Raw genomic sequence first — 26205 nt, 5'->3', positions numbered from 1 at the left:
TCTGTTGACCCCTTCTCCTCCTGCCCTCAATCTTTCCCAGCATCAGGGTCTTTTCAAATGAGTCAGCTCTTTGCATCAGGTGGCCAAAGTATTGGAGTTTCAGCTTCAATATCAGCCCTTTCAATGAACACCCAGGACTGATCTCCTTTAGGATGGATTGGTTGGATCTCCTTGCAGTCCAAGGGACTTTATAGTCCAACTCTTACACCTATACATGACTACTGGAAAATTTTAGACATTATCTATTGATCCTATTATGATAACAGGAATAATTACATTTCTTACATGACCAAACACATTCCTTTCCCTTACCCTCTCCTCAGTGATTGTATTTTTTGGTTTAAATTAGTATTTGGTATTCACATTTTTATGCTATATAAATATTATTCTCTAAGCCATGTAAAGTATTATGATTACATTTCCGTTCTTACACATTAAAATTTCTTCACTATAGCTAATTTGTACACTATATGCAGAGTACATCATGAGAAACGCTGGGCTGGAGGAAGCACAAGCTGGAATCAAGATTGCCGGGAGAAATAGCAATAATCTCAGATATGCAGATGATAACACCCTTATGGCTGAAAGTGAAGAGGAACTAAAGAGCCTCTTGATGAAAGTGAAAGAGGAGAGTGAAAAGTTGGCTTAAAGCTCAACATTCAGAAAACTAAGATCATGGCATCTGGTCCCATCACTTCATGGCAAATAGATGGGGAAACAGTGGAAACAGTGAGAGACTTTATTTTTGGGGGGGCTAAAATCACTGGAGATGGTGATTGCAGCCATGAAATTAAAAGACGCTTACTCCTTGGAAGGAAGGTTATGACCAACATATTAAAAAGCAGAGACATTACTTTGCCAACAAAATTCCGTCTAGCCAAGGCTGTGGTTTTTCCAGTAGTCATGTGTGGATGTGAGGGTTGGACTATAAAGAAAGCTGAGCACTGAAGAATTGATGCTTTTGAACTGTGGTGTTGGAGAAGACTCTTGAGAGTCCCTTGGACTGCAAGGAGATCCAACCAGTCCATCCTAAAGGAGATCAGTCCTGGGTGTTCATTGGAAGGTCTGATGTTGAAGCTGAAACTCCAATACTTTGGCCACCTGATGCAACTATTCCTGTCATTAATAGTTTCTAATTTCTCAATATGGCCAAGCACATCAGGGGATCATCAGTTCCATGTTTGCCTTAGAGATATTTCTTCTGGAGATCTCTGTCTTCTTGTTCCAGTCTGGCTTGGATGCAGAGCCATCAGCCAAGGACTTGCTTGGATGAGAGATAGTGTACACGTTACTGTGTTTAAGGATATGGGTGCTGTAGTCAGGCTGCCTGAGTTTGCATACTGGCTCCATCACTTGCCAGTGCTGTGTGACTGTGCTCAAGTTAATCTCTCTTTGTCTCAGGTTTCTCATTAGAACAGTGGGTGGCACACAGTAAGTGCTCTTATTGCTGGCATTCTTGTTGTTTATTATTCTTCCTTTCACAGTGTCCTGGGAATTCCTATCACTTTACACCCACAGCTGATGCCCTAGTTCCTCAACTCCATGCCTTTTTCTTTCTTGGTTACTCCCTTGATAGAATATATAACCAGTTCCCTAAAAAAAATATGCTTAGGAGGTTTTTTGAAATGCTGTTTTAAGTTGTCTTTATTTAATGTCACATTTGCTAGTACGACTGGCATAAAATTCTAAGTTGGAAACAATTTCTCTTTGAATGTTGAAGTTATTACTTCATTGCCTTGAAGCTTTCAGTGTCACCACTAAGACGATACTAATTCTTGATCCTTTGTACACTGGTATTTCTTTTTCTTTCTGGAAGTATTAGGATCTCTTCTTTATCCCCACTGTTTCACAACTTGATAATTATAGTACTTGGTGTGGGTCTTTTAAAATTCATAATTTAGAATACCATTTCAATTTGGAGACACCTTCAGGTCCCTCAATTCTTAGAATTTTTCTTTTCTTTAATTCTTTGTTAATTTTTTCATCTCCATTTTCAGTTTTCTCTTTCTGGGACTCACAATAGTTGCAAGATCTTTCAATTGGTCTTCTAATTTTCTTATCTTTTCTATTTTTCTATTGTCTTTTTAGTCTGTTTTCTGGGGATTTTCTTATTTATTTATTCTATTCTTCTGATTTTTTTAAAAAAATCTATTTTCATATTTTTATACTTTATAATTCTGATTTCTTATTTTTGAATTGTCCCATTTTACATATCACCTGTTCCTTTTATTTTAAATGATTTTATTTATTTCTTTATTTTTGGCTATGCTGGGTCTTCTTCATTGCTGTGAAGGCTTTTCTCTAGTTGCAGCAAGCGGGGGCTACTCTCAAGCTGCTGCACATGGGCTTCTCATTGCAGTGGCTTCTCTTGTTGTGGAGCACAGGCTCTAGGGCACATGGGCTTCAGTAGTTGTGGCATGTGGGCTCAGCAGTTGCAGTTCCCAGGCTCCAGAGCACAGGCTCATAGTTGTGGCCCCTGGGCTTAGTTGGTCTGTGGCATGTGAGATCTTCCTGGATCAGGGATTGAACCTGTGTCTCCTGCACTGGCAGCCAGATTCTTTACCACTGAGCCACCAGGGAAGCCCATCATATCACTTGCTCTTATTTCATGGATTTATTCTCTTATCTCACTGAATATGTTGATTACAGTACATTTGAAAAAAATTTTTTTTCCCTTGCACTGAGCCACCAGGGAAGCCCATCATATCACTTGCTCTTATTTCATGGATTTATTATCTTATCTCACTGAATATGTTGATTACAGTACATTTGAAAAAAATTTTTTTTCCCTTGCACTGTCTCTGTTTCCTTTTTTTTTTTTTTTTAAATCAGTTAGCTTTTGACTCATTCTTTCATGGCAGAGTCTGCTCTGAAATGCTCAGGGGTCCTTTATTAGCTATTCTAATTCAGTTGGATATTTCTGTACCCTTGGACACTCTGGGGCTTGTCAACTGTTGGACCTCACTGTAACGCAGCTGGTCAGGGACATAGCATGTTTACTGAAGGAGCCCCAAATGTCCACATCTGCAGGGCTTTTCCTCTGAGTTTGACAGTTTCCCCAGAAAGTAATCCTCTCGTTTTCTACCTGGTGAATATGAGGAATTTTAAGCTGGCTGTTGGCATTTTGAGATCTATTATGGAGGAGGGGTGGGAGAGGGAAAATCTTATTTTTCCGAAAGCAGGTATCTCTGCTCTCTCTGCTTTAAGTATGTTATCTACCTCCGCCTCAACGGTGCCTGGTTCCCCAGGTTGTATCTCAGACTAACCCAATCACTCAGAACCATCAAGTTAAATAAATTCCACGATGCTCTGGATAAAAGGCCAAGAACTTTTTGTACCAGAGTTTCTGTATTAAAAAAAAATCCAAAAAAGTTTCCTCTCATCTTCTATACCTTCTCTCTCCCACAAAAAAGTAGAAAATTCACCCAATTCAAGTCTCTTAACTCCTCCTACTTAACTATACTTTTTTTTTTCTTTCTTCTTTGATAATGCCTCAGAACTTAAGTATTCAGGGTCCAAGTTTGTTTTAAAATAACCCAATGAGCTGACAGACGGAGCTCCTGGAATTCTGCAGCTTGTGCTAGAGTCTACAGATGGGAAATTGCCGTCAGTTAAAGGGTGGTGCTATTACCATAGCCCAATTTTTGAAAGCCTTTAGGAAAAAAAAATCATCTGAGTTAATTAGCATTCACTACAGGCACTAATTTTGTATTACAGTATTCTATGAACTTAAATAACAAGAAAATACAGTACTGTAGTCTCTAACTTTTAACTAACATTTAACTCTCAAAAATTGTATATTATAAAGTAAGAATTTTACCTGTTACATGAATAAGCTCTTATATGACTGATCTATATGCTCTATATGACTATTGCTCTTAGATCATCATAAAATATGAGTTACGTTTTAATATTAACTAAATACTATTGGCATCTAACGTCAGAGCAATTTCATTTTACCTCTCCGATCTGCTTTATCCACAAATCTCTTCCAAGAAGCTCCTGGTGTAAGACTACAGGAGCTGAGTTTAGATTAAAAGCCAAGGAGTCACTGGTCTTTTCTTTAATAAAAGGCTGGAGATCAGAATTTATCTAGAAAGAGTAGCCAAAGACTTAAATCAGTAAATGCATATACATTGGCATGTTTCAATCAGAAAGCACCAGTTACAGAGTGAAAAATAAAGCTTAAGGAATAGTTTTTAGATGTACTGTAATAAGCAAAAGAACAGCTCATATGATTAACAATAATCTTAAAAAAATTTCACAATAGTTTTTCCCTAACATATTCCTTTTTATTTAAATTTATTTTCCTTTTTAAGTTTAAGCTAAGGATTTAGAAATTATATTTATTTTATAAATATAATTGCTTAATAAACTAATCAATGATTTAATAAAGTACATAAAAACTCATCTGGAAATATTACATATTTCCCCCTTCTTATGAGCTATTTAAGCAGCATCTAAGAAATACATACTAAATGGAATTAAAAATAACATACACATAGACGTAACAATATAACAGCTAATCTTGAGACATTTTAAAAAATTTTATTTTTAACTGGAGGATAACTGCTTTACAGTGTGTAGTTTCTGCTGCACAATGTGAATCGGGCACAAATATACATATATCTCCTCTGTCTTCAACCTCCCTCCCTTAAGACATTTTATATTTCAGTTATTGGAATTAAAGCTTTCAATTTTACTCCATATATTTCTAAATTTCATTAACTTTCCACAATATTTTTTACATAGGAACTAAATGGAAACTGTAACAAAACTCCAAATATTCTTGCATTTTGTTACTAGCAACATTACATGTTATTTAATAATGTGTAAGAATTCTTTCAAGAACCCTTTCAGGTGGTAAGAAAAGACAAACATCACAAATATGGCTGAAGTAAGCTGTAGCTTTCTATCAAAATTATGCTGCTGCTAAGTCGCGTCAGTCGTGTCCGACTCTGTGCAACCCCATAGACGGCAGCCCACCAGGCTCCCCCGTCCCTGGGATTCTCCAGGCAAGAGTACTGGAGTGGGTTGCCATTTCCTTCTCCAGGGCATGAAAGTGAAAAGTGAAAGTGGAGTCGCTCAGTCGTGTCCAACTCAGTGACCCCATGGACTGCAGCCCGCCAGGCTCCTCTGTTCATGGGATTTTCCAGGCAAGAGTACTGGAGTGGGGTGCCATTGCCTTCTCCATGCAGTACTCACTAATCATACTGTTTATATTACATAACAATCACCATGAACAATAGATTTTATGTTATCAATAAACAGTTTCTGATATATAAAAGTAGTTTATTAAATGGTAAAAGGTTTCTTGTGTATCATTTTAGCTATTTAAATACTGAAAAAACAGAAAGGGTGTGCAAATACCTTATGACTCATAGCCATGTGTTTCCCATACTGAAATGCCATATCCTGAACCTCAGCATCATGCTTTGCTAATTCCATTGCAGCTTGGCAGCTCTTTGCTAGTAAGGCACCATGGGAGAGAAAAGTCTGCTCCTTCCAAGTCGATATTCCAATATCATCTGTGATACGATTTTCCTAAAAAATGCAATAAAAGCCAAGATTAAAAAGATTTTAGGAGTAATTTAATTGTTTCAGTTTTTGAAGAACAAGTGTTAAGAAATGAACTATTGGGACTTCCCTAGTGATCCAGTGGCTAGGACTCTGTACTCCCAATGCAGGGGACCAAGGTTTGATCAATGGTCAGGGAAATAGATCACACATGCCCCAGCCAAGAGTTTTCAGGTTGCAACTAAGGATCCTATGAGCCGCAACTAAGACCCGGCACAGTCAAATAATGTCAATGTTAAAATGTCAAGGACATAATGAAGGAACTGCATTCTCTTATAACCAGGTAGACAGAAAAATCAGAGAAGAGGCAATCCATTATTATAATGGAGTATGAGTAAATCATACTATTCAACAAAGTTTATTCCCATAAGAAAAAAAAGGTACAAGGGAAGATATAACTGTAGTTTATTTAATTTCATCTTTTTACATTACAAAAATTACAGTAGTGTCTTTAAGTAAGCATACACAAACCTACTGACTCTAGACCAGTGATGTCAAATAAAAATAAAATGTATACCTCATATGCAATTAAAAATTTGCTAGTAGCTACATTAAAAAAGTGAAAGGAAACAGGTGGCATTAATCTTAATGACATATTTTATCTCCTAATATATCAAAAATATTACTAAAACATAGAATCAATATTAATAATCACATACAATCATACATAATCATAATTACTTTAAAATATTTTATATATTTTTTTATACTAAGTTTTCAAAATCAGTGTTTTTTTTCCACTTATAGCATTTCACCAGTGACATTTCGAGTACTGAACAGGTACGAGGAGTTGGTGGCTATCCTAGTGGACAGCTCTACTTTAGGCAGTGAGCTCCCTGACGAAAAGAATGATGAAGCCAAATGTAGAACAAAGCTCATTTCACAGTGTTTCTTTGAAACCTCAAACTAACTAGAAAGCATCCATTAATCCAGAAAGATTAATGAACCTAAACACTTTACTTCCTGCCGCCCACACCGCAATCCTTCTTCCACCATTATGTGGTGACAAAATAAAAAACAGTAAGAAAACTTAAACAGAGAGGTCATTAAGAAAGACCTCAGATTTAGCCCCACCTCTTTCACTATGCTGAAGGGAATCTTCAACCCACTGGTGAGATCCAATTCTCAATTTTATATGCTTTTAAACAAAAAGAGAGTTCCACTTATAGCAACAGTTACAAATATGCAACCTATGTAATAATCAAAAAAGCCACACAGGGAGAAACAGTACATAGACTGCTTCATAAAACATTACAGATAAATAACAGCATTTAACTTTAGAAATTTGAGAGTGGATTTTAAAATGTGCAAAGTTAATGTATCATATTAATAAGCCTAGATAAAAACCATATTATCTCTCCAGATATACTAAAGATGAATTTGACAAAATTCTATTCTTGATGGGAAAAAAAAGCACTTACTAAAATAAGATATGTATTTTTTAATGTATATACTGCAATCCTATTTCAAATCCATAAACGAAGTTAGCGTGTAGAAAATTTAAATGAAACAGTACAGTAAAAATAGCAGAGAACCATAAATCTAAAAAGGCAGCATATCTAAAGCATGAGAATTCATTAAAGCTTCATCTTTGGGTTTTGATTGACACTTGATGGTTGCAAATTTTGAAACAAACTTTGATATCACAATGACTATTCTGAAGAGATTTCAGCACCAGCACTAAGATTTGTATGTTCAGTTGGTTTGCAATTGACTTATTAGCCATTTACACAGTGTATAGTACAGATTCGTCACAGGACAGATCACAGTGTTAAAGGAAAGAAGAACCTTCCTGTAATTAGAAAGGATCTCCTAAATTGCACACAGCTTACGACATCCAATGTACAAGAGCATAAAAACCATCATAAAATTGTGATTCCAAGAAAGATAGTTTTGGTCAGGAAAATAACCTAAGATTCTATTTCCCATTTTAATTACCAAAATCTCTAACAATGACAAAACTGTCACATAGGACAGAAAGTATACAGTGCTGGGAAATATAATGTGATTCAGCACTGATTCTTTTTGTCATTTAACACAGACATCACGTTAATATTAGACCAAAGCACAAAACGTTTAGTGCATAAACCAGTTTCTCTTTTAAGACCTAGCATTTTTATCACAGTCTTTTATCTTACTTTGGACCACTTGTACTCAGTACTCTATCCTACTATAGACTGTTTAACTTAGTCAACAGAATCAAAAGTAATTTCTGGTGAGATTTATGGGGGACATAAACATTTATATCATTAAAGTGTCTGCATAACCAAAAGTACAATAATAAAAATGAAAATGCCTCCTGTTTCTTTTAGAAAAATAGTATTTCATAAGCTTGCTGCATTTTTATTGCCTTTACTATTGCAAGACAATGAATAGTGGATAGAAAAAACGAACTATATACTTGAATTATGATAGCTTAATCCATCACAAATTAATCTAAAAATGAAGCTTTTAGGGGCTTCCCTGGTGGTCCAGTGGCTAAGACTCTCTGCTCCCAAGGCAGGGGGCCCTGGTCTGATCCCTGGTCAGGGAACTCGGTCCCAAATGCTGCACTAAGAATTTGCACGCTGCAACTAAAGATCCCAAGTGCTGCAACTAAGACCCAGGACAGCCAAATAAATAAATAAATGAAGTTTCTACAGAAACAGGAACTATTTTTTGAAAGATTTATTTATTTATTAATTTTTTTTTGGCTGTGGTGGGTCTTTGTTATTGCACAAGGACTTTCGCTAGTTGCAGGGAGCAGGGGCTACCTTTAATTGCTGTGGGCAGGCTTCTCATTGTGGTGGCTTCTCTGTTCTTATGGAGCAAAGGCTCTAGGGTGTATGAGCTTCAGTAGTTGCAGCGAGTAGGCTCCAGAGCACAAGCTCAGTACTAGTGGCTCATGGGCTTAGTTGCTCCACGGTGTGTGGGATCTTCCTGGACCAGGGATTGAACCAGGTTCCCTCACTTTGCAACATGGATTCTTAACCACTGGACCACCAGTGGTTAGGGAAGCCTAACCTAACCACTGGGCTTCCAGGGAAGCCCAGGAACTATCTTAATAAGGGGAAAAAAATGCCCTCATTCCAGATGTGTATTTCTTTAATATGACAAGTGTGTGTGTGTGCATGTGCATGCATACATATGATCACCCAAAAGTTAGCAAACACTTTATGGGGAAACATATGACCCTTTCTTCCTAAAATCAGGAACAGGACAGAGGTGAACATAATACCATGGCTATTTAACAATGTAATAGAAGTGGTGAAAAAAGGATAGATGTATAAAAATTAGAAATGAAGGGTTTATCACTATTTGAAGATAATATAACTGCATACTGGGGAAAACCAAGAGACTCAACTGAAAAAAGATAATTCAGTAAGGTAGCAGACATTAAATCATAAAACCTCAGTGATTTTAAAAATGTGCACCTTTAGACAGATAAACAATGAAACAAAATAGGAAGTCCAGGAATCAAACTACACACAGGAATTTAATATATTTCAGGGAAAAGTTGGACTTTTTAGTAAATGGCGCTGGAATAACTGAACCTTCTGGGAAAAACATTAACACTGATCTGCATTTCACACAATTTATCAGGATAAACTCCACATAGTCAAAAGAAAAACAAAAGAACCACAGACAGTAATTGAAGACAAAAGACAATAAGGAAAAGTATTGGATTGGCCAAAAAAGGTCATTTGGGTTTTCCCATAACATCTTAACAAGAAAACCCGAACAACTTTTTTGGCCAACCAAATATTTGCATTTCCTATCACAGATGAATGACAAATTTCCCTATGGTTGGCTAATCATGGTCCCCCACAAAGACAGCCACATTCTAATCCCTGGAGTCTGTGAATGTCACCTTACATGGTAAAGAGGACTCTGCAGTTCTGATTAAATTCAGGATCTTCAGTTCAGTTCGGTTCAGTTGCTCATTCGTGTCTGGCTCTTTGCAACCTTATGGACTGCAGCATGCCAGGCTTCACTGTCTATCACCAACTCCCAGAGATGGAGGAATTATCCCATAACTGGATGAACCTAATGCAGTCAAAAGAATCCTCATAAAAGGGAGGTAGCAAGGGTCAAAAATGGAGTATGAAGCCACAAACCAAAAAGTGAAAGTGGACACTAGAAAGGGAAAGGAAAGGGATTCTCCCCTAGAGCCTCCAGAAGGAACGCAACCCTGACAACATCTTGATTTGGGGGCTTCTGATCAAAAACACCCACACTTTCCATCTCCTTAAGGCTTCACTCAGTGTTGGTGAGGCTGTAAAGAAACAGATCTATCAAATATGACTGATAGAAGTGGAAACTGGATAGAAATTTTGTAATTTCTTTCACAATTACAAATGTATTTGCCTTGTGACCTGTCAGTCCTACTTCCAAGAATTAATCCTTCATATAAGCCCCCACACTTGTGAAATTAAATACATACAAGGTTATGGTCTAATGTTCATCCAGCTGCCTGGGTGATTCTTTTAAAACATAAGCCAGACAGAAGCATACTGGCATTTGTGCTGTTTTTCAAATACTCCAGGCCTGTTCCTCCTCAGGCCTCTGTACTTGCCTCTGTACTTGCTCTGTACTTCTGTCACTTACTCTCCCTAGATATTTACACAGCTCAATTCCTCATTGCTTCTGGATCTGTAATCAAATTTCAATTCCACATCCCTTACTTATCATTTCCTGACTCTCCACTTTATGTTAAATATTTTTCCTTGATATTGCTGGACCCTGGACTAGTTATTTGTTTAATGGCTTATCACCTGTCCTCATCACTAGAAGGTCTGCTCCATGAAAGCAAGGACTTCATTTTCCCCCTCTGTTGAATCATCAGCACTCAAAAGAGTGCATTAGGTGTACAATAATATTGGCTGAATCCTTTTCTTTTGGTTATCTTTCTCTTTCCTTCTTCCCACCTTCCCTTATCCTTCCTATATTGAACATAATAAAGAATTAAAATAATTCTCCCTGAGTGCCTTCTTACCACCCACAGAATCAAGATAAGCTCCACAGCACAGGATTCAAGGCAATGGTATCAGGCAATACTTCTGGCTCCTTCTCCTACCCCAAATAGCTCCTTTGAGGCTGGCATTTTGGCAACACAGGACAATTTGCTGTTTCTTGAGTAAAATATGCATTTTAACACTTGCATGAATTAAAAAATACTATTTCTTTCAAAATGAATATCATCTCCCATTCCATGCCCAGTAAATAGAACATCTCCAGTTCAAATATCACTTCTTTAAGAAGCATTTGCAAATACCCCCAACATATACTTCCCGCTTTAAACTAACATAACCTTATGCATTATTTCAAAACAGTTCTTAATTCTCTATGAATTGTATGCCTGTTTATTTGCTTGTTTCCTTAAGGACTGGATATGGTGTTAGTCACCTTCACATTTTTAATCATTTAGGCCATATTTAACTTTCAACAAATGCTTGTTAAATGAACAGAAATGTGTTTATCTGTTACATTAAGTAATTGTGTGTTCTTTTAAACAATTTAAAAGTTAACGAGCAGATACATCTATTCAATGGAATGCTACTGTGCAAGAAAGAGAAGGAAGTGCTGACACCCGCTACATCATGGATGAACCTCAAAAGCACAACGCTCAGTGAGAGAAACTATCCATGAGACCACATACTGTATGATTCTATTCTTATGAAATGGAGATTAGTGGTTGCCTGGTTTGGGGTGGGAACTGTAAATGGCCATGAGGGAGCTAATGGGGTGTGTGTGTGAAAAGTTCTAAAATTGATTTATGGTGATTATTGTATCACTTGATAAAGTTACTAAAAATTACTAGCTGTCATTTTGAAATGGGTTAAACTTTTTTCTTGGGCTCCAAAATCACTGAAGATGGTGACTGCAGCCATGAAATTTAAAGATGATTGCTCCTTGGAAGAAAAGCTATGACAAACATACTGACAGCATATTAAAAAGCAGAGACATCACTCTGCTGACATATATAGTCAAAATATGTCAAAGTTATAGTAGTCTGTATAGTCAAAGCTATGGTTTTTCCAGCAGTCATGTATGGATGTGAGAGTTGGACCATAAAGAAGGCTGAGTGCAGAAGAATTGATGTTTTTGAATTGTGGTGTTGGAGAAGACTCTTGAGAGCCCACTGGACAGCAAGGAGATCAAACCAGTCAATCCTAAAGGAAATCAATCCTGAATATTCATTGGAAGGACTGATGCTGAAGCTGAAGCTCCAATACTTTGGCAACCAGATGTGAACAGCCAACTCATTAGAAAAGACCTTCATGCTGGGAAAGATTGAGGGCAGGAGGAGAAGGGGACGACAGAAGACTAAATGGTTGGATGGCATCACCAACTCAACGGACGTGAGTTTGAGCAAACTCCAGGAGATGTTGAAAGACAGGGAAACCTGGTGTACTGTAGTCCATAGGGTCCCAAAGAGTCGAACACAACCAAGGGACTGAACAACAATTTTATGATATGTAAGATATATCTCAACAAAGCTGCTAAAAAAGAAAAAAGGGTAGTGAATATAAAATTTTACATTTCTTGGTCTCAAATGCTTAAATTATCATTTAAGAAATTAACTTTTTGTGGCTTGTATACCATCCTCATTTATTCATATAACATTTATCTAGTTTCTATTATGAGTTAGATTCTCTGTAAAGTAATGTAAATATCAATATATTTATTAATAAATAGCTTGTTCTCAAGACACTCACAATCCAGGTATGGCATCTATATATCTATCTCTATGTGGATATTAATATGATAGATAAATTATCTGATACAGTTCTATCTCAGAATAATTCTTGGAAGATCTCCAATAAAAGATTCAGTTTTATATTTTCCTTATTGTGATTGACATTTTATTATTCATCACTTTTACATTTTTAATGCAGTAATACACAGTCACTGAAAACACTCAGGAAATTCAGATAACCAAGAAATAATTAATGTATAGTCTCTTGAAATCTGCTATTATAAGTTAATCATGTCATAAATCAGTAATTCCATTCTAAATTAATCAGAAAATTTATTCCCTGAATATTAAATTACTACCTATTGTGAACTTGGTTACAAATGAAACAAAGCCCCTCCATCCATTTCTGTCAGCTTGCCATGTATACATTAAGAGAGCATGCTTTATTACAAAGGAAACGTTGACACACAATTTTGGATGTGGTTTAATAACCATATCCAAATTAGTATCTTCAGATATCAGATATATAGAATTGATATGAAATGAATGAATGCAGTCAGAGTAAATGAGATTCAGATATACTTACAGCATCAACTTACATTTGTGCAATTTACAGAAGGAAGATACATGCAGTTGACATTCACTTTTGATGGGATTTTCTCTTTTTCAGGAAGGCAATACATGTCAACATACCTACCTGAATGACAGACTGAAGTATATTAATTTAAAAAATGTAGGTCTCTTATTCACTGTAACCTGACCTTTTTGCTCAAGTAAGGCTAGTTTCAAAAACACACAGGAAAAAAAACCCTGAAGCTTGCAAGGTGTTTCCCAAGATAGTGGCACTGGTTGTTTTACTAAGATACAATGTTCTGTTCTGCTACTGAGCTGTCTGGGGGACATGCACTTTAAGTTGCTTTCCTAATGGTAGTAATGCATTTGTATATATCTATTTACATGAGATCAAGTGTATTTGTAAAGTGGCTGCTTGGGATTAAAGGTCTAGTCCACGGGGTCACGGAACAAAGGCAAGCTAACTGACCCAGGAAGATGTCCAAGCCCCAACCAGAACCTGCCTAGTCAAACTTTGACCTTCCATATTATTAGAAGAGCGTTAAGCATACTTTAAAGAAAGCATGCAAATATTTCCTGTTTTATGCTTCCTACTTCAGATTCATATACTAAGCTGCTACCTTTATAATTTAACTTTAAAATATATTTATGCAGCATAAATTTGGGTTCAGTGAGAGATCACATTCTGTAATGTCACATTTTACCATCTTAAATGTTTGGTTTGAATTAGCCTCTTCACCTGTTTTAAGAAGCTAAACAAGAGCCAAAATGTTTATCAGCCTAATTAAAAAAAAAAATTATTTGGCTGCGCTGGTTTTAGTGACAGCAGGTGATCTCTTAGTTGCATGTTGGACCTAGTTTCTGACCAAGGATCAAACCTGGGCCCCCTGCATTCCAAGTGCAGAGTCTTAGTCACTGGACCAACAGGAAAGTCCCTACTAGCCTTATTTAAAAAAAAAAAGAAGGCAAGGAAAATTTTAATGAAGACTCTCTAAATTTAGGGATAAGAAGGAAGCAAGGGGGAAAACAGAATCTCCTATTTCCTGGGAGCCAACAATATGTGATGACACTTCCATGTTCATTATTATATTAGCTCTTAGATTCTATCTTGTTTAATATATAATAGAAATACTTAAAAATATCTTCGATAGTTTAAAAAGTAGATTTATATATAAGAGTAAATGACATGTTTCATTGACGTATCAACAAAGTATTTTAAACCTGTAATTAAGTCTTTTAATAATATAAATTAAAAAATCCAAGAATCCAAAGCATATAAGTAACAATATTAGAAATAGTACATATCATAGTATTTTTTCAGGAATCTTGAAGAGGGAAAAAGTATAATAGTTTAACAGCATCATCTAATAGGAAGTAATAATTTTCTTTGATTTACAATCTGGTCACACTGGAGGTAGTAAAGTAGGTATCTATGTAAATCATGGGAGAGAAACTGATCAGATGTGATAAGTGTATAACTAAAGTCTGTTTTAAGAAGTGCTTCTATATAATAAATAAAGCTATTGAGCTTTTCCTCACACATTAGAGAGCAGAGTTGTCAGGGAATTTAAATGTCAGAAATTCTTTGGTCCAGGGCTAGCCAGCCCCTTCCTGTACTCCCCACCAGTTAGTTCTTGCTGAGATGAATGGGAATAATCCTGATGAAGAAAGGTCAGGATGGAGAAGGAAGACTGCTGCTGCTGCGTCGCTTCAGTCATGTCCGACTCTGTGTGACCCCATAGACGGCAGCCCACCAGGCTCCCCCGTCCCTGGGATTCTCCAGGCAAGAATACTGGAGTGGGTTGCCATTTCCTTCTGCAATGCATGAAAGTGAAAAGTGAAAGTGAAGTTGCTCAGTTGTGTCCGACTCCTAGCAACCCCATGGACAGCAGCCTACCAGGCTCCTCTGTCCATGGGATTTTCCAGGCAAGAGAAGGAAGACTTGACAGCTCAAATTCTCCAGCAAGGGGTATCCTCCAGATGGGGAAAGCTTTGAACAGCTAGAGGGCAGCAGATAGTCTTCAGAGGGGCTGGCTCAGAAGGGGTAGTAGGGAATGCTGATTGATTAATTCTTTGAGATGAACAAACAGCACCAAAGGGAAACTTGGCTTGCTTTGAGATGTACAGTGTATGATGGTGTTTGACATACCATGTAAATGTGCAGCAGATGCAGTTTAATTAATTTTTTGTGTGTGCTTACTATGCCAGGTATCATAGATTTGAGAATTAGGTATTCCCCCTTGACCTTTAGTAGAAGTTCAGCAAGGGAGAAAGACAATACATAGGAAACAGTTTGGTTTTATGAAAAGAAAGCTATGCTTACAGTACAGAGAAGGGAGTGACTAGTTTTACCAAGGAAGGCTTCAGTGTAAGAACTATTAGCTGAATCTGGTTCTGAATAATAACCTGGTTTCAGCCAGGAAAATAAGGTATGAGATGACTTTAGGGCACCAGTATTAGTTCCATATTGCTGAAGCAGACAGTGGGAAAAGGAGGTGAAGGACAAGACTAGTTAGGTAGGTAAGAGGTCCAGAAGGTTGTATCTTATTATTTAGGTGCTAGGAGACTGACTTCAGCAGGAAATTATATGACTACATGTACAATCACATGGGCTGCTTCAGAGGCAGTTTGGACTGAAGGGGCAACAACTGGGATATCCATTAAGGGGTGAAGTTATACTCCAAGTGAGCAGGGATGACATAAAGTGGTAGCCAGTGGGAACTGAGAGGCCTGACCATCATTCATCAAGGATCTACTTCCCTCTCCCTCCTTACTAACGAACCCTAATTTTGTTCAGGCAGTCACTGCTGTTGCCAACAATTAATTTAGGAATGGGCATGTGGTCCAATTTTAGGCAATAAGACATAAGGAAAGTCTACTGCAGAACTCCTAGAAAAAGATCCAGACAAAAGTGGCACCTGTGGAAGGTGCTCTGTCTTGATGAGCCACACTCAGGACTACTGTAGCCAAACTGCTACAAGCTTGATAATAAAGAGGAAACTAGGAAGCAGAACAGAGAGGAAAAACCTTGATATCTAGAGTTGCCATGTTAACTGTCCCTTGATGCCTGATTGCCTCTGCATGTTCAGTTAGAGTAAAATGTGTTTCCTTACTTTCATATCTATTTAATTGGATTTCCCATTCTTTGGCAACTGAAAGTATTTCCATGAATTAATTCTTTCCTTAAGATGAAAAATGTTTACACTATATAAAGTCTGCATATGCCAACATTAACAAACTACTAAAACATTTTAAGAAGATTTCCCTTAGGATGGAGTATTCTATTGACACATAACAAATTACCCACAAACATAGCATCTTAAAACAACAAACACTTATTATCTCAGAGTTTCTGAGGGTCAAGAATCTAGGAATGGCTTGGCTGGCTGGTTATGGCTCAGGATTTCTCAGGAGATTGCAGTTAAGCTGTTAGCTTGGGTTGCACTCACTTAAAGGGGCTGGATAATCCACTCCCAAGCTCATTCAGGTGGTTGTTGACAGTTGGTGTTAGTTCCTTGCCGCCTGGGCCGCTCTGTAGGGCGGCTCACCTGACATAGTAGTTGGCTTCCCCAGAGCAAATGATCTAGTAGAGTAAGAGCACACCCAGGAGGGAAGTTTCAGAATCGTTCACACCCTATCTTGGAAGTGACACACTATCTTTTCTGTGGTATGCTATTCATCATACAGTATGAGAAGGAATGAGACAAGGAATACTAGGAGGTGTGGCTCATTGGGGGCCATCTTGGAAGCTGGCTACTACAGATAGAGTCTATGATTAGAACCACTAGGTAAACAGATCTGAACATTTTAAAATTTCTTAAAACATTCTGAAAATTGTTTTACAGAAAGTTTCTTCTGATACGTACCTTGACCAGCTAAGCTTGAGACTGTCTTGTCACTGAGTAGAACTGTTTTACTTGTGAATTTAACAGGTGAAAAGTAGCATTTCATTTAAAATGGGAAGCAATTTCATTGATTAACCAGTTGTATTTCCTTCATTTATTCATTTATTTATTGAGTATCTTCTACATACAAGGCACTGTTTTAGGTGTTTACACCAGTGAGAAAACCAGAGCATCCTTGCATTCATAGTTTATAGTCTAGAAGGGAAGTCAGACAATCATAACCACACAGATAAACATGTAACTCCAAACTGAGACACTTCCAATGGGGAAAATGAACATACTTTTATGACAGCAGCAATAAGAGTACCTGACTGAGACTGAGGCTTTCAGGAATTGTTTCCGTGAGGAGGTGACACTTGAGCTGACACAGGAAGGATGAATAAGGGATAATTTAGTAAAAGTAAAGAGGTGCGCAAGGATTGCATAGTAGGTTACCAGGACTGCACATACAAAGGAGAATGGTATGTTTGAGGTAGGAGAGAGGCTCTTGGGGCTGATATATAGACAGTGAAGGTTCAGATGGTCAGAGGAGAGGCTGGAGGGATAGACTGGGTCAGATTATGCAGGGTCTTCCGGGTCATGTTCAGGATTTATCCACAGAGTGGTGGGATGTTACTGGGGGTTGAGATGAAGGCACCGCAGCATAAGATTCACATTTTGAGATCTCTGGTGGTATGGAGAAAGATGGGATGGGAGAATTGTAAACATGGAGGTGAAGGAAGAGGTTATAGGAATTGCTCAGGCCAGTGAGGATGACATTGTGGACCATGCAAAAAGGGGGAGGCATGGGGTAAAGCTAGACTGCAGCTTGTGCCATCAATGGTGGGCCAGTGAGGGCATCAACAAGGTACTGCCTTTTTTGTCTTTTTCAAACTTTAAACTTTTAATTTTGTTTTGGGGTATAGCCAATTAACAATGTTGTGATAGTTTCAGGTGAACAGCAAAGGGACTCAGCCTTACATATACATGTATCCATTCTCCCCCAAACCCCCTCCAAGGTACTGCTCTTTACTACTTATGGACCGAATGTATGTGTCCCTGCAAAATTCATAAGTTGAAGTCCTAACTGCCAGTGTATTTAGGGTAAGGAAGTAATTAAGGTTAAATGAAGTCATAAGAGTGTGGATTAATGTTCTTATAAGGAGAGATACCAGAGAGCTTGCTGGGCTCTCTACCATGTGAGCACACAGTGAAAAGGCAGTCATCTGCAAACCAGGAAGACAGTTCTCACCAGAAACCAAAGTGCTAGAACCTCCATCTTGGACTTCTCATCTCCAGAACTGATAGTAAGTAAATTTCTGTCATTTAAGTCAACTCAGGCCATGATATTTTGGTATGGCAGCCAGAGCTGACTAGAGCAACCATCTTCTCTCTAAACCTTAGGATTCAATCAGTGATGTTTTGAAAGTATATTTATACTGTTCCTCCCAACATCTTTTCAGCATGGTCTTAACAACAAGCACATTGAAAAGATCTATAGTCTAGTTATCTATTTCAGTATAACAAACCACCCCAAAATTTAGTGGCAAAAACAAACAACCATTTTACTATGATCACAGATTCTGTGGGTCAGGAATTAAGGAAGAGAACAGAGAAGATGTGACTCTGCTTCATGATGTCTGGGGTCTCAGGTGGGAAGACCTAAAAAAGCTAGGGATGAATCTAGCCCCAGAGGGCTGGGGCTAGAACAGTTGAACTACCGGAGATCTACTTCCAATAAAATGGCTTATTCACCCATACATCAATCAGGCACACCGGGGATGGATGACTGGAGCACTTATCCACAGTCTCTCACTCATGGTGCTTAGGTTCTGAGGTGGGGAGTGGTGAGAGGGAGTGTTTCAAGAGAGTGAGTATTCTAAGAAACCCTTTCCTGGCACAGACTGAGAATTTAGATAGTGTCACTTCTACTGTATTCATTGATTGAGGGGCTCACAATCCTACTGAGTTTCAAGGGAATGAGTAATAGATCCATACCATTTGATGGGAAGTGATGGGAGGAAAGATAAAGAATTTGAGACCTTTTAGTGTTTGTTCTTAACTACCATAGTCTACCGCTGAAGAGGGCACTGAGGAAACCAACTTGCTTTCTCTGCTCTCTCCCAGTTATATTTCTGGCTAAGCTGATGATATAGGAGATGGAGTAAGGTAGTCATGGGGATAAGTGTGGTGAGGGAAACAAGTATTAAGGATGACTCATAAGTTTCTGACTTGAAAATCTGGATGAATGGTGGTGCCCTTCGTGAAGACAGAGGATAATGGACTGGGTTTGGGGAGAAAGATCATATATCTGGTCTTATAAGTACTGAGTCTGAGACGAGTGGGATACCACCAGATGGAAATATTGAATAAGCAGCAAAATATTCAGCTCCAGAACTCAGGAGTGAACTGGGATGGAGATTACATTGGGACTTACTGACATATAGACAGATGGTAATTGAAGGCTTGAGCTTCATTTTTTAAAAAGTCTGTTCTTGTTCTGTGATCAAAATGGTATTCTATTAAACTATTTATAAGCTTAATAGTGATGTTTCATCTCTCAGGCAAATAAACTGCCTTTTAAGATGTTTTGCTGCAATAGCTGTCAGTGAGTGACCTGGAGTACCTCTAAATGGTGCACAAATTCAATTTAAACAATAAAAACATTCACCAACCATACCCACTCTAAACTTGAGGGCCTGCTTAATCAAAAAGGCCATTATATACACTTAGCTTTCTTAGTCACTAATAGCTTTTCTGCCTTCTCTATATCAACTTTTGCTTTCTCACCTTTGCCTATCTAACCTAATACTCCTATATTTGATTTCTAACATGCTTACTTCATGATACATGTGCTATTTTTTTCCTTTAAACAAAAACATTTTGTGGATTAAAAAACATAGACAGCACTATTTCTTAAATGTGGTATGGGCATCTAGGTGTTTTATTTTCATTCTTTAAACTGTATGTATCTGCCATATACACTCTTTTGTATGCTTGATACATTTCATAACAAAAAACATTTAAACTATATTCAATAGTCTTAAACTTTTATTTGCAATGAATGATTTAAGACTGTGTTTATTTTATGAAAAAAGGATGTTATTAAAATTATAGGTATTTATTATCACCACCACCAGCATCTTCAAAGTCTTGGATATGTGAGTGATATAAGCTTGAACAGAGGCCCGGGAAACAATAAAACATGACATGGCCTGTTTTATTAGCTCATTAACACATGTCTTGGGTACAATATGAAGGACAGGTTGTGAATAAATGTACCAATGAAATATACCCCAGAGTATCTTAATGCTTTTATATTCTACTCACCAGTTCACTTTTAAACCTCTTAAAATACATTTTCTTTTAAAGGTAGTTTTTACATATATATATATACTTGGGATATTTCTTACTTCAAAGAAAGATAAATAAAATTTTCCTATTTCTAATCTACAAAAGAAAACCTTCAATATCAATTCCATTCCACTTTGATGATGTTAATTAGCATCCTTGAACTTAAACTCACTGATTTCCTCTCTCTAACCAACCTCCCCGGGCCACCTTCACCCATTTTTACGGCAATAGTCTGCAAGGCCCTGAATTGCCTATCATTATTCTGTGCTTGTTTGCACATGGCACAATAATGTCTCCATACAAAACACTGTAGTCCTCTCTGACTGCCTGAGGATTCATTATCATCATGAACAGCATGGTAAATGTCCCAACCAGGAAGTACATGACCAACAAACTACTTCAGTGGAAACAAATGATCACTGATGACCTTCATCCTCAGTGCCTTAGACAGAAACCTGGGAAAAGCTTGCCCAAATGTACCACACTTGATGTTACCTTTGAATTTGGATTAAAAAAACCCTTTTTGGTAGTGGCAAGACAATTGGCTTCAGCCTGATTTAAAATTCATGAAGCCAAACACAGACTTGTAAGACATGGTCTTAATGAGAAGAAAAAGATCTCAAGAAAATGGAAAACATAAAAACAGATTGAAGAAAGTTGGTGCTGGCAAAAAGAAGGTGCAAATTTTGCAATGACTATCTGTGGTGATTGTGCAAATTTTTTTTATAAGAGAATATACTAGGGAAACTTTAGGAAAAGAACACACACAAAAAACCCACTATAGGTGTTTCATGAACAGTCTTGATACGAATTTCCTGAAACTCCAAATACCAAGCCTCTCCTCTTTCTAGCCAGGGGGATGTTGGCTTTCCAGTTACTAAGTGAGTCCTAGCCCCTAGAAAGTAAGGCTTTGGTCCTCAGGCTAGAATCCTACTCACTGGCTTAGCCTAGACCTTCAGGTTCCCATGGCTCCTCTGACTCTATCTGACTCCAGTTCACTATTAGAAAAGCTACCCCAGACTCAGTGGCTTCAAACAATAATCATTTATTATTGCTCATGTGTCTGTGGATCAGCTGGGATTCAGTTAATTTAGACTGGTGGCTCTGCTTCTTACCGCATGTCTCTGGACTGGCTGGAGACATCTGGTCTGCTCCAAATGTTTCTCATTCTTCTTGGACCAGTAGTCTAGCCAGGATATGTTTTTCTCATGGCAATGGCAGAGGCCCAAGAGAGCCTCCTATTGGCTAAAGCAAATCAGAGTTAAAGGGCTACGTATAAGAACACCCTACCCAAATGCATCACAATTACATGGCAAAGGCATATGTATATGTTGTTTTTCAGTCACTAAGTTGTGTCCAACTCTTTGTGACCCTGTGAACTGCAGCAAGGCAGGCTTCCCTGATCTTCATTATCTCCCAGAGTTTGCTCAAACTCATGTTCATTGAGTCAGTGATGCCATCCAACCATCTCATCCTCTGGTTCCTTAGCCTTCTCATCCTGCCTTCAATCTTTCCCAGCATCAAGGTCTTTTCCAATAGTTGGCTCTTCGCATCAGGTGACCTAAGTATTGGAGCTTCAGCTGCAGCATCAGTCCTGCCAATGAATATTCAGGGTTGATTTCCTTTAGGGTTGACTGGTTTGATCTCCTTGCTGTCCAAGGGACTCTTCTCCAGCACCACAGTTTGAAAGTATAAATTCTTTGGTCCTCTGCTTTCTTTATGGTCCAACTCTCACATCAGGACATTTAATATTGGAAAATACCATAGCTTTGACTTTACGGACCTTCGTCAGCAAAGTAATATCTCTGCTTTTTAATATGCTGTCTAGGTTTGTCATAGCTTTTCTTTCAAGGAGCAAGCGCCTTTTAATTTCATGGCTGCAGTAACCATCTGCAGTAATTTTGGAGACCAAGAAAATAAAGTCTGTCACTGTTTCCATTTTTCTCATCTACTTCCCATGAAATGATGGGACCGGACACCATGATCTTAGTTTTTTGAATGCTGTTTTAAGCCAGTTTTTTCACTCTCCTCTTTCACCTTCATCAAGAGGCTCTTTAGATCCTCTTCAGTTTCTGCTGTTAGGGTGGTACCATTTGCATATCTGAGGTTGTTGATATTTCTCCAGGCAATCTTGATTCCAGCTTGTGAGTCATCTAGCCCAGCATTTCACATGATGTACTCTGCATAGAAGTTAAATAACCAGGGTGACAATATACAGCCTTGATGTACTCCTTTCTCAATTTGAACCAGTCCATTGTTCCATGCTCAGTTCTAACTGTTGCTTCTTGACCAGCATACAGGTTTCACAGGAGGCAGGTAAGGTGGTCTGGTATTCCCATAAATATTTTCCAGTTTGTTGTGATCCACAAAGTCAAAGGCTTTAGCGCAGTCAATGAAGCTGAAGTACATGTTTTTCTGGATTTCTCTTGTTTTTTCTATGATCCAACAGATGGTGGCAGTTTGATCTCTGGTTCATCTGCCTTTTCTAAATCCAGCTTGTACATCTGGAAATTCCCAGTTCATGTACTGTTGAAGCCCAGCTTGAAGGATTTTGAGCATTACCTTGCTAGTATGTGATATAAGCACAATAGTACAGTAGTTTGAACATTCTTTGGCATTGCCCTTCTTTGAGATTAGAAAGAAAACTGACCTTTTCCAATCCTGTGGCCATTCCTGAGTTTTCCAAATTTGCTGGCATACTGAGTGTAGCACTTTAACAACACCATCTTTTGGGATTTAAAATAGCTCAGCTGGAACTCCATTAGCTCTACTAGCTTTGTTTGTAGTAATGCTTCCTAAGGTCCACTTGACTTCACACTCCAGGATGTCTGGTTTGAGTTAAGTGACCACACCATTGTGGTTATCCAGGTCATTAAGACCTTTTTTGTACAGTTCTTCGGTGTATTCTTGCCACTTCTTCTTAATCTCTTCTGCTTCTGTTAGGTCCTTGCTATTTCTATCCTTTGTTGTGCCCACTGTCGCATGAAATGTTCCCTTGGTATCTCTTAATTTTCTTAAAGAGCTCTCTAGTCTGAATGTGTAGTTACCTATTGCTGCATAATAAATTATCTCAAACTTAGTGGCTTAAAACAATAATGAACACATTATGTTTCAGAAGGTTTGTGGTCAGGAATGGCTCAGCTGGGTGGTAGCATGGGACTTCTCATGAAAGACTAAAAATGCTCTATTTTGTAGACAAAGAGACTCCTGTACAAATATCCTATATTTCTAATTATTGTCTATTATTTATTAACACATATTTTTGTGAAATGCAATACATTTTATGGGAAAATGCTATTTAGAGAGTTTTTAGCAGCAAAATAAGGACTGTGATCTTTAAAGAATAGGCTAAAAGATGGTGAACATTAACTCAGTTCCACAAAATACATAGCAAGGGAATAGTAAAACAGGAGACATAAATTGCAAATCACTTTATAAATTGAGAGATAGGATACCTGAGGAATTCCTGGGCCCTTGCCCTATGCTTGTTTCTACTGCCAACAATCTTGTCTTTTGCTTCATACCTGTGTTATTTCAACACTCTTCCAGATGGTATCTCTGCTTCTGATTGCTTTGGCTTCCTATTTACCTTATTCACAGCTTCTAAATAATCTTTTTATAAAAAACTGTAGCTTATTTTCTTAATATTTATTTTTTATTTATGTGGCTATGCCAGGTCTTAATTATGGCACCTGGGATCCTCAAATTTTATTCAGCATGCAGATCTTTTTTTTTTTTATTTGAGGGATGTGAACTTTTAGTTGTGGTATGTAGGAGCTAGTTCCCTGACCAGGGATCCTACCAGAGCCCACTGCATTGGGAGTGCAGTCAGAGCCACTGGACCACTAGAGAAGTCTCCTACAATAATCTTTATCAAAGATCTTCTCTTGTGTAAGATCCTATGATACTTTCCTTCTATTTACAATTTTAAATCCAAACTCCCCAATACACACGTTCAGGATCCATCCATTGATTCATTGATTCCTCTTAAAACTATCAGCCATCCCTAGCAAATGCCCTTTGCTCCAGCTCTGACAATAGCTTTGTCTCCATCTCAGCTTTCAAAACACAAGCATCTGATTTGTCCAGCACAGCTGCTAGTGAATAATGGGTACTCATTAAGCATTTGCTGAATGAGCAGATCTTGAAAATAACTAGGTAACCTAAAACAAAATTATAACTTTCTCTTCTCAATTCTTTTCAATCTGTGTTCAAAGTACCTTCATAATTGAGTCACATATGTTGTCATAATACCTGTCTGCCTCTCTAAACTTACCTCCAACCATTCTTCTGTTCATCCACCATGTTTCAACTGAGTTGCCTACTTTCTATTTTCTGGATACATTAAGCTCATTCCTCTCTCAGGCCTTTTCCTAAGTTGCTTCCTCTTCTTGGAACACTTTTCCCTGTTTTTTGTTGTTGTTTTTTTTTCATTCAGCTAGCCGCTTTTTGTCATTCAGATCTCAGTTTAAAATTATTTCTTCAGAGAGGACTTCCATGAACATTCACTTTAAAGTAACTCCCTCAATCCTTAACTATTGTGTCTCTCTTTTTAGTTCTATGCTGTGCAGTATCAGCTATATCTCTTGTTCATTTATTTATGTGATTGTTTATAGTTGGCCTTTCTACAAAGATGTATGCTCCATGAAAACAAAGATGTCTTACTCACTGAGCACTTATATTGCTAATGGCTACCCCTCTGGCAGATGCTCAAAGATGATGTTAAATGAATGAATAAACAAATAATGTTTATTTTCAACCTCCTAGATAATGCTCTGATCCCAACAAACCTCAACAACTTCTCTTAATTCATTTCTACTATACCTCCTAAGACTCTAGTTAAAAGAAAATTAGCTCCTCCAAGAAGCTTCCCCTGAAATACTCTTCATTCCTGATGTTGTACATTCACCTACATGTTTAGCCTGTATCATATAATTTGATGTGTGGTCTTATGGGTAAATTGCTTTCCAGTGGTTCCATGCACGTTTCTTTTCTGATTTATATGTATCATCAGATCCCCAAGAGCATATGTGCGTTTTTGTTGTACCTTTGAGTGTTCTGGTAGCACTCAGTGTGATGTTGTAGATACAGCTGCAGGCCTCACCTGGTGGCTCAGATGGTAAAGAATCTGCATGCAATGCAGGAGGCCTGGGTTCAATCCCTGGAATGGGAAGATCTCCTGGAGAATGGAATGGCTACCCACTCCAGTATTCCTGGAGAATCCCACAGACAGAGGAGTCTGGCAGGCTATAGTCCATGGGGTTGCAAAGAGTTGGACACAACTGAGTGACTAACACACACACATGTGTATCATCAGATCCCCAAGAGCATCTGTGTGTTTTTTGTTGTAGCTTTGTTTTGGGTGTTCTAGTAGCACTCAGTGTGCTGTTTTAGACATAGCAGCAATTGAAGTTTACTAATAAGCACTTCTCAAAATCGCCTAATACAGTTCTTTAGCCAAGCATTTAACCAAGATGTTGGAGTAAAAGGACGTGTGCTCATCTTCTCCTGCAAGAACACCAAAATCGCAACTAGCTGCTGAACAAGCATCAACAGGAGAATATTGGATCCCACCAAAAAAAGATATTCCGTATCCAAGGGCAAAGGTGAAGCCCCAACAAGACGGTAGGAGGAGCGAAACTGTGTTTGGAAACAAACCTCATACCCACTAGAGATGCTCAGAGGACACAAACAAGACCCTTGTGTGCACAGGACCCAGGGACAGAAGCAGTGAACCCCACAAGAGACTAAGCCACAACTGCCTTTGAGTGTCTGACTGCCTCCTGCAGAGGCACAAGTCAGCACTCGCCTGCTGCGGACACAGAGGCTCTGGCTACAGCAGGCCTGAGAGGCACAGTGTGTGGCATAAGTCCTCCTGGAGGAGGTTGCCGTTAGCACCACTGAAGAGCTGCTGAGCAGACAACCCACAAAGTGGAGAACAATTATACCAAAGAAGTTCTCACACTTCTGCAAAAGTTCTAGGGCCCACAATAGATTTCCCAACCTGGGGATCTAGCAAAGGGATTGAGAACCTCCAGGGAATTTGACTTTGAAGGGCAGTGGGATTTGATTACAGAACTTCCACAGGACAGGGGAAACAGACTCTTGGAGGGTACAAACAAAACCTTGAGCACACCA

General features: G+C 38.2%; 1 protein-coding gene across 3 annotated transcripts in view; it reads right to left on the bottom strand.

The window, feature by feature from the left end:
• PDSS2 (decaprenyl diphosphate synthase subunit 2) overlaps nucleotides 1-26205 on the bottom strand; it is a 253400-nt gene that overhangs the window by 40236 nt on the left and 186959 nt on the right. For 2 of the 3 annotated variants that reach the window (XM_081526868.1, XM_081526869.1), the window contains 2 exons: nucleotides 5371-5544; nucleotides 3961-4092 (listed from right to left, as the gene is read on the bottom strand). In XM_081526868.1, coding sequence (XP_081382994.1) covers nucleotides 3961-4092; nucleotides 5371-5544 — 306 coding nt within the window. Of the gene's footprint in view, nucleotides 1-3925; nucleotides 4093-5370; nucleotides 5545-26205 lie in introns of all 3 variants that reach the window. The other variant, XM_081526870.1, reaches the window with a different exon arrangement.

The sequence above is a fragment of the Giraffa tippelskirchi genome, chromosome 9 (assembly GCF_054371585.1).
Source record: "Giraffa tippelskirchi isolate mGirTip1 chromosome 9, T2T-mGirTip1v1.2.pri, whole genome shotgun sequence".
NCBI classification, from domain to species: Eukaryota; Metazoa; Chordata; class Mammalia; order Artiodactyla; family Giraffidae; genus Giraffa; species Giraffa tippelskirchi.
This window is presented reverse-complemented; position numbering and strand designations above follow the sequence as displayed.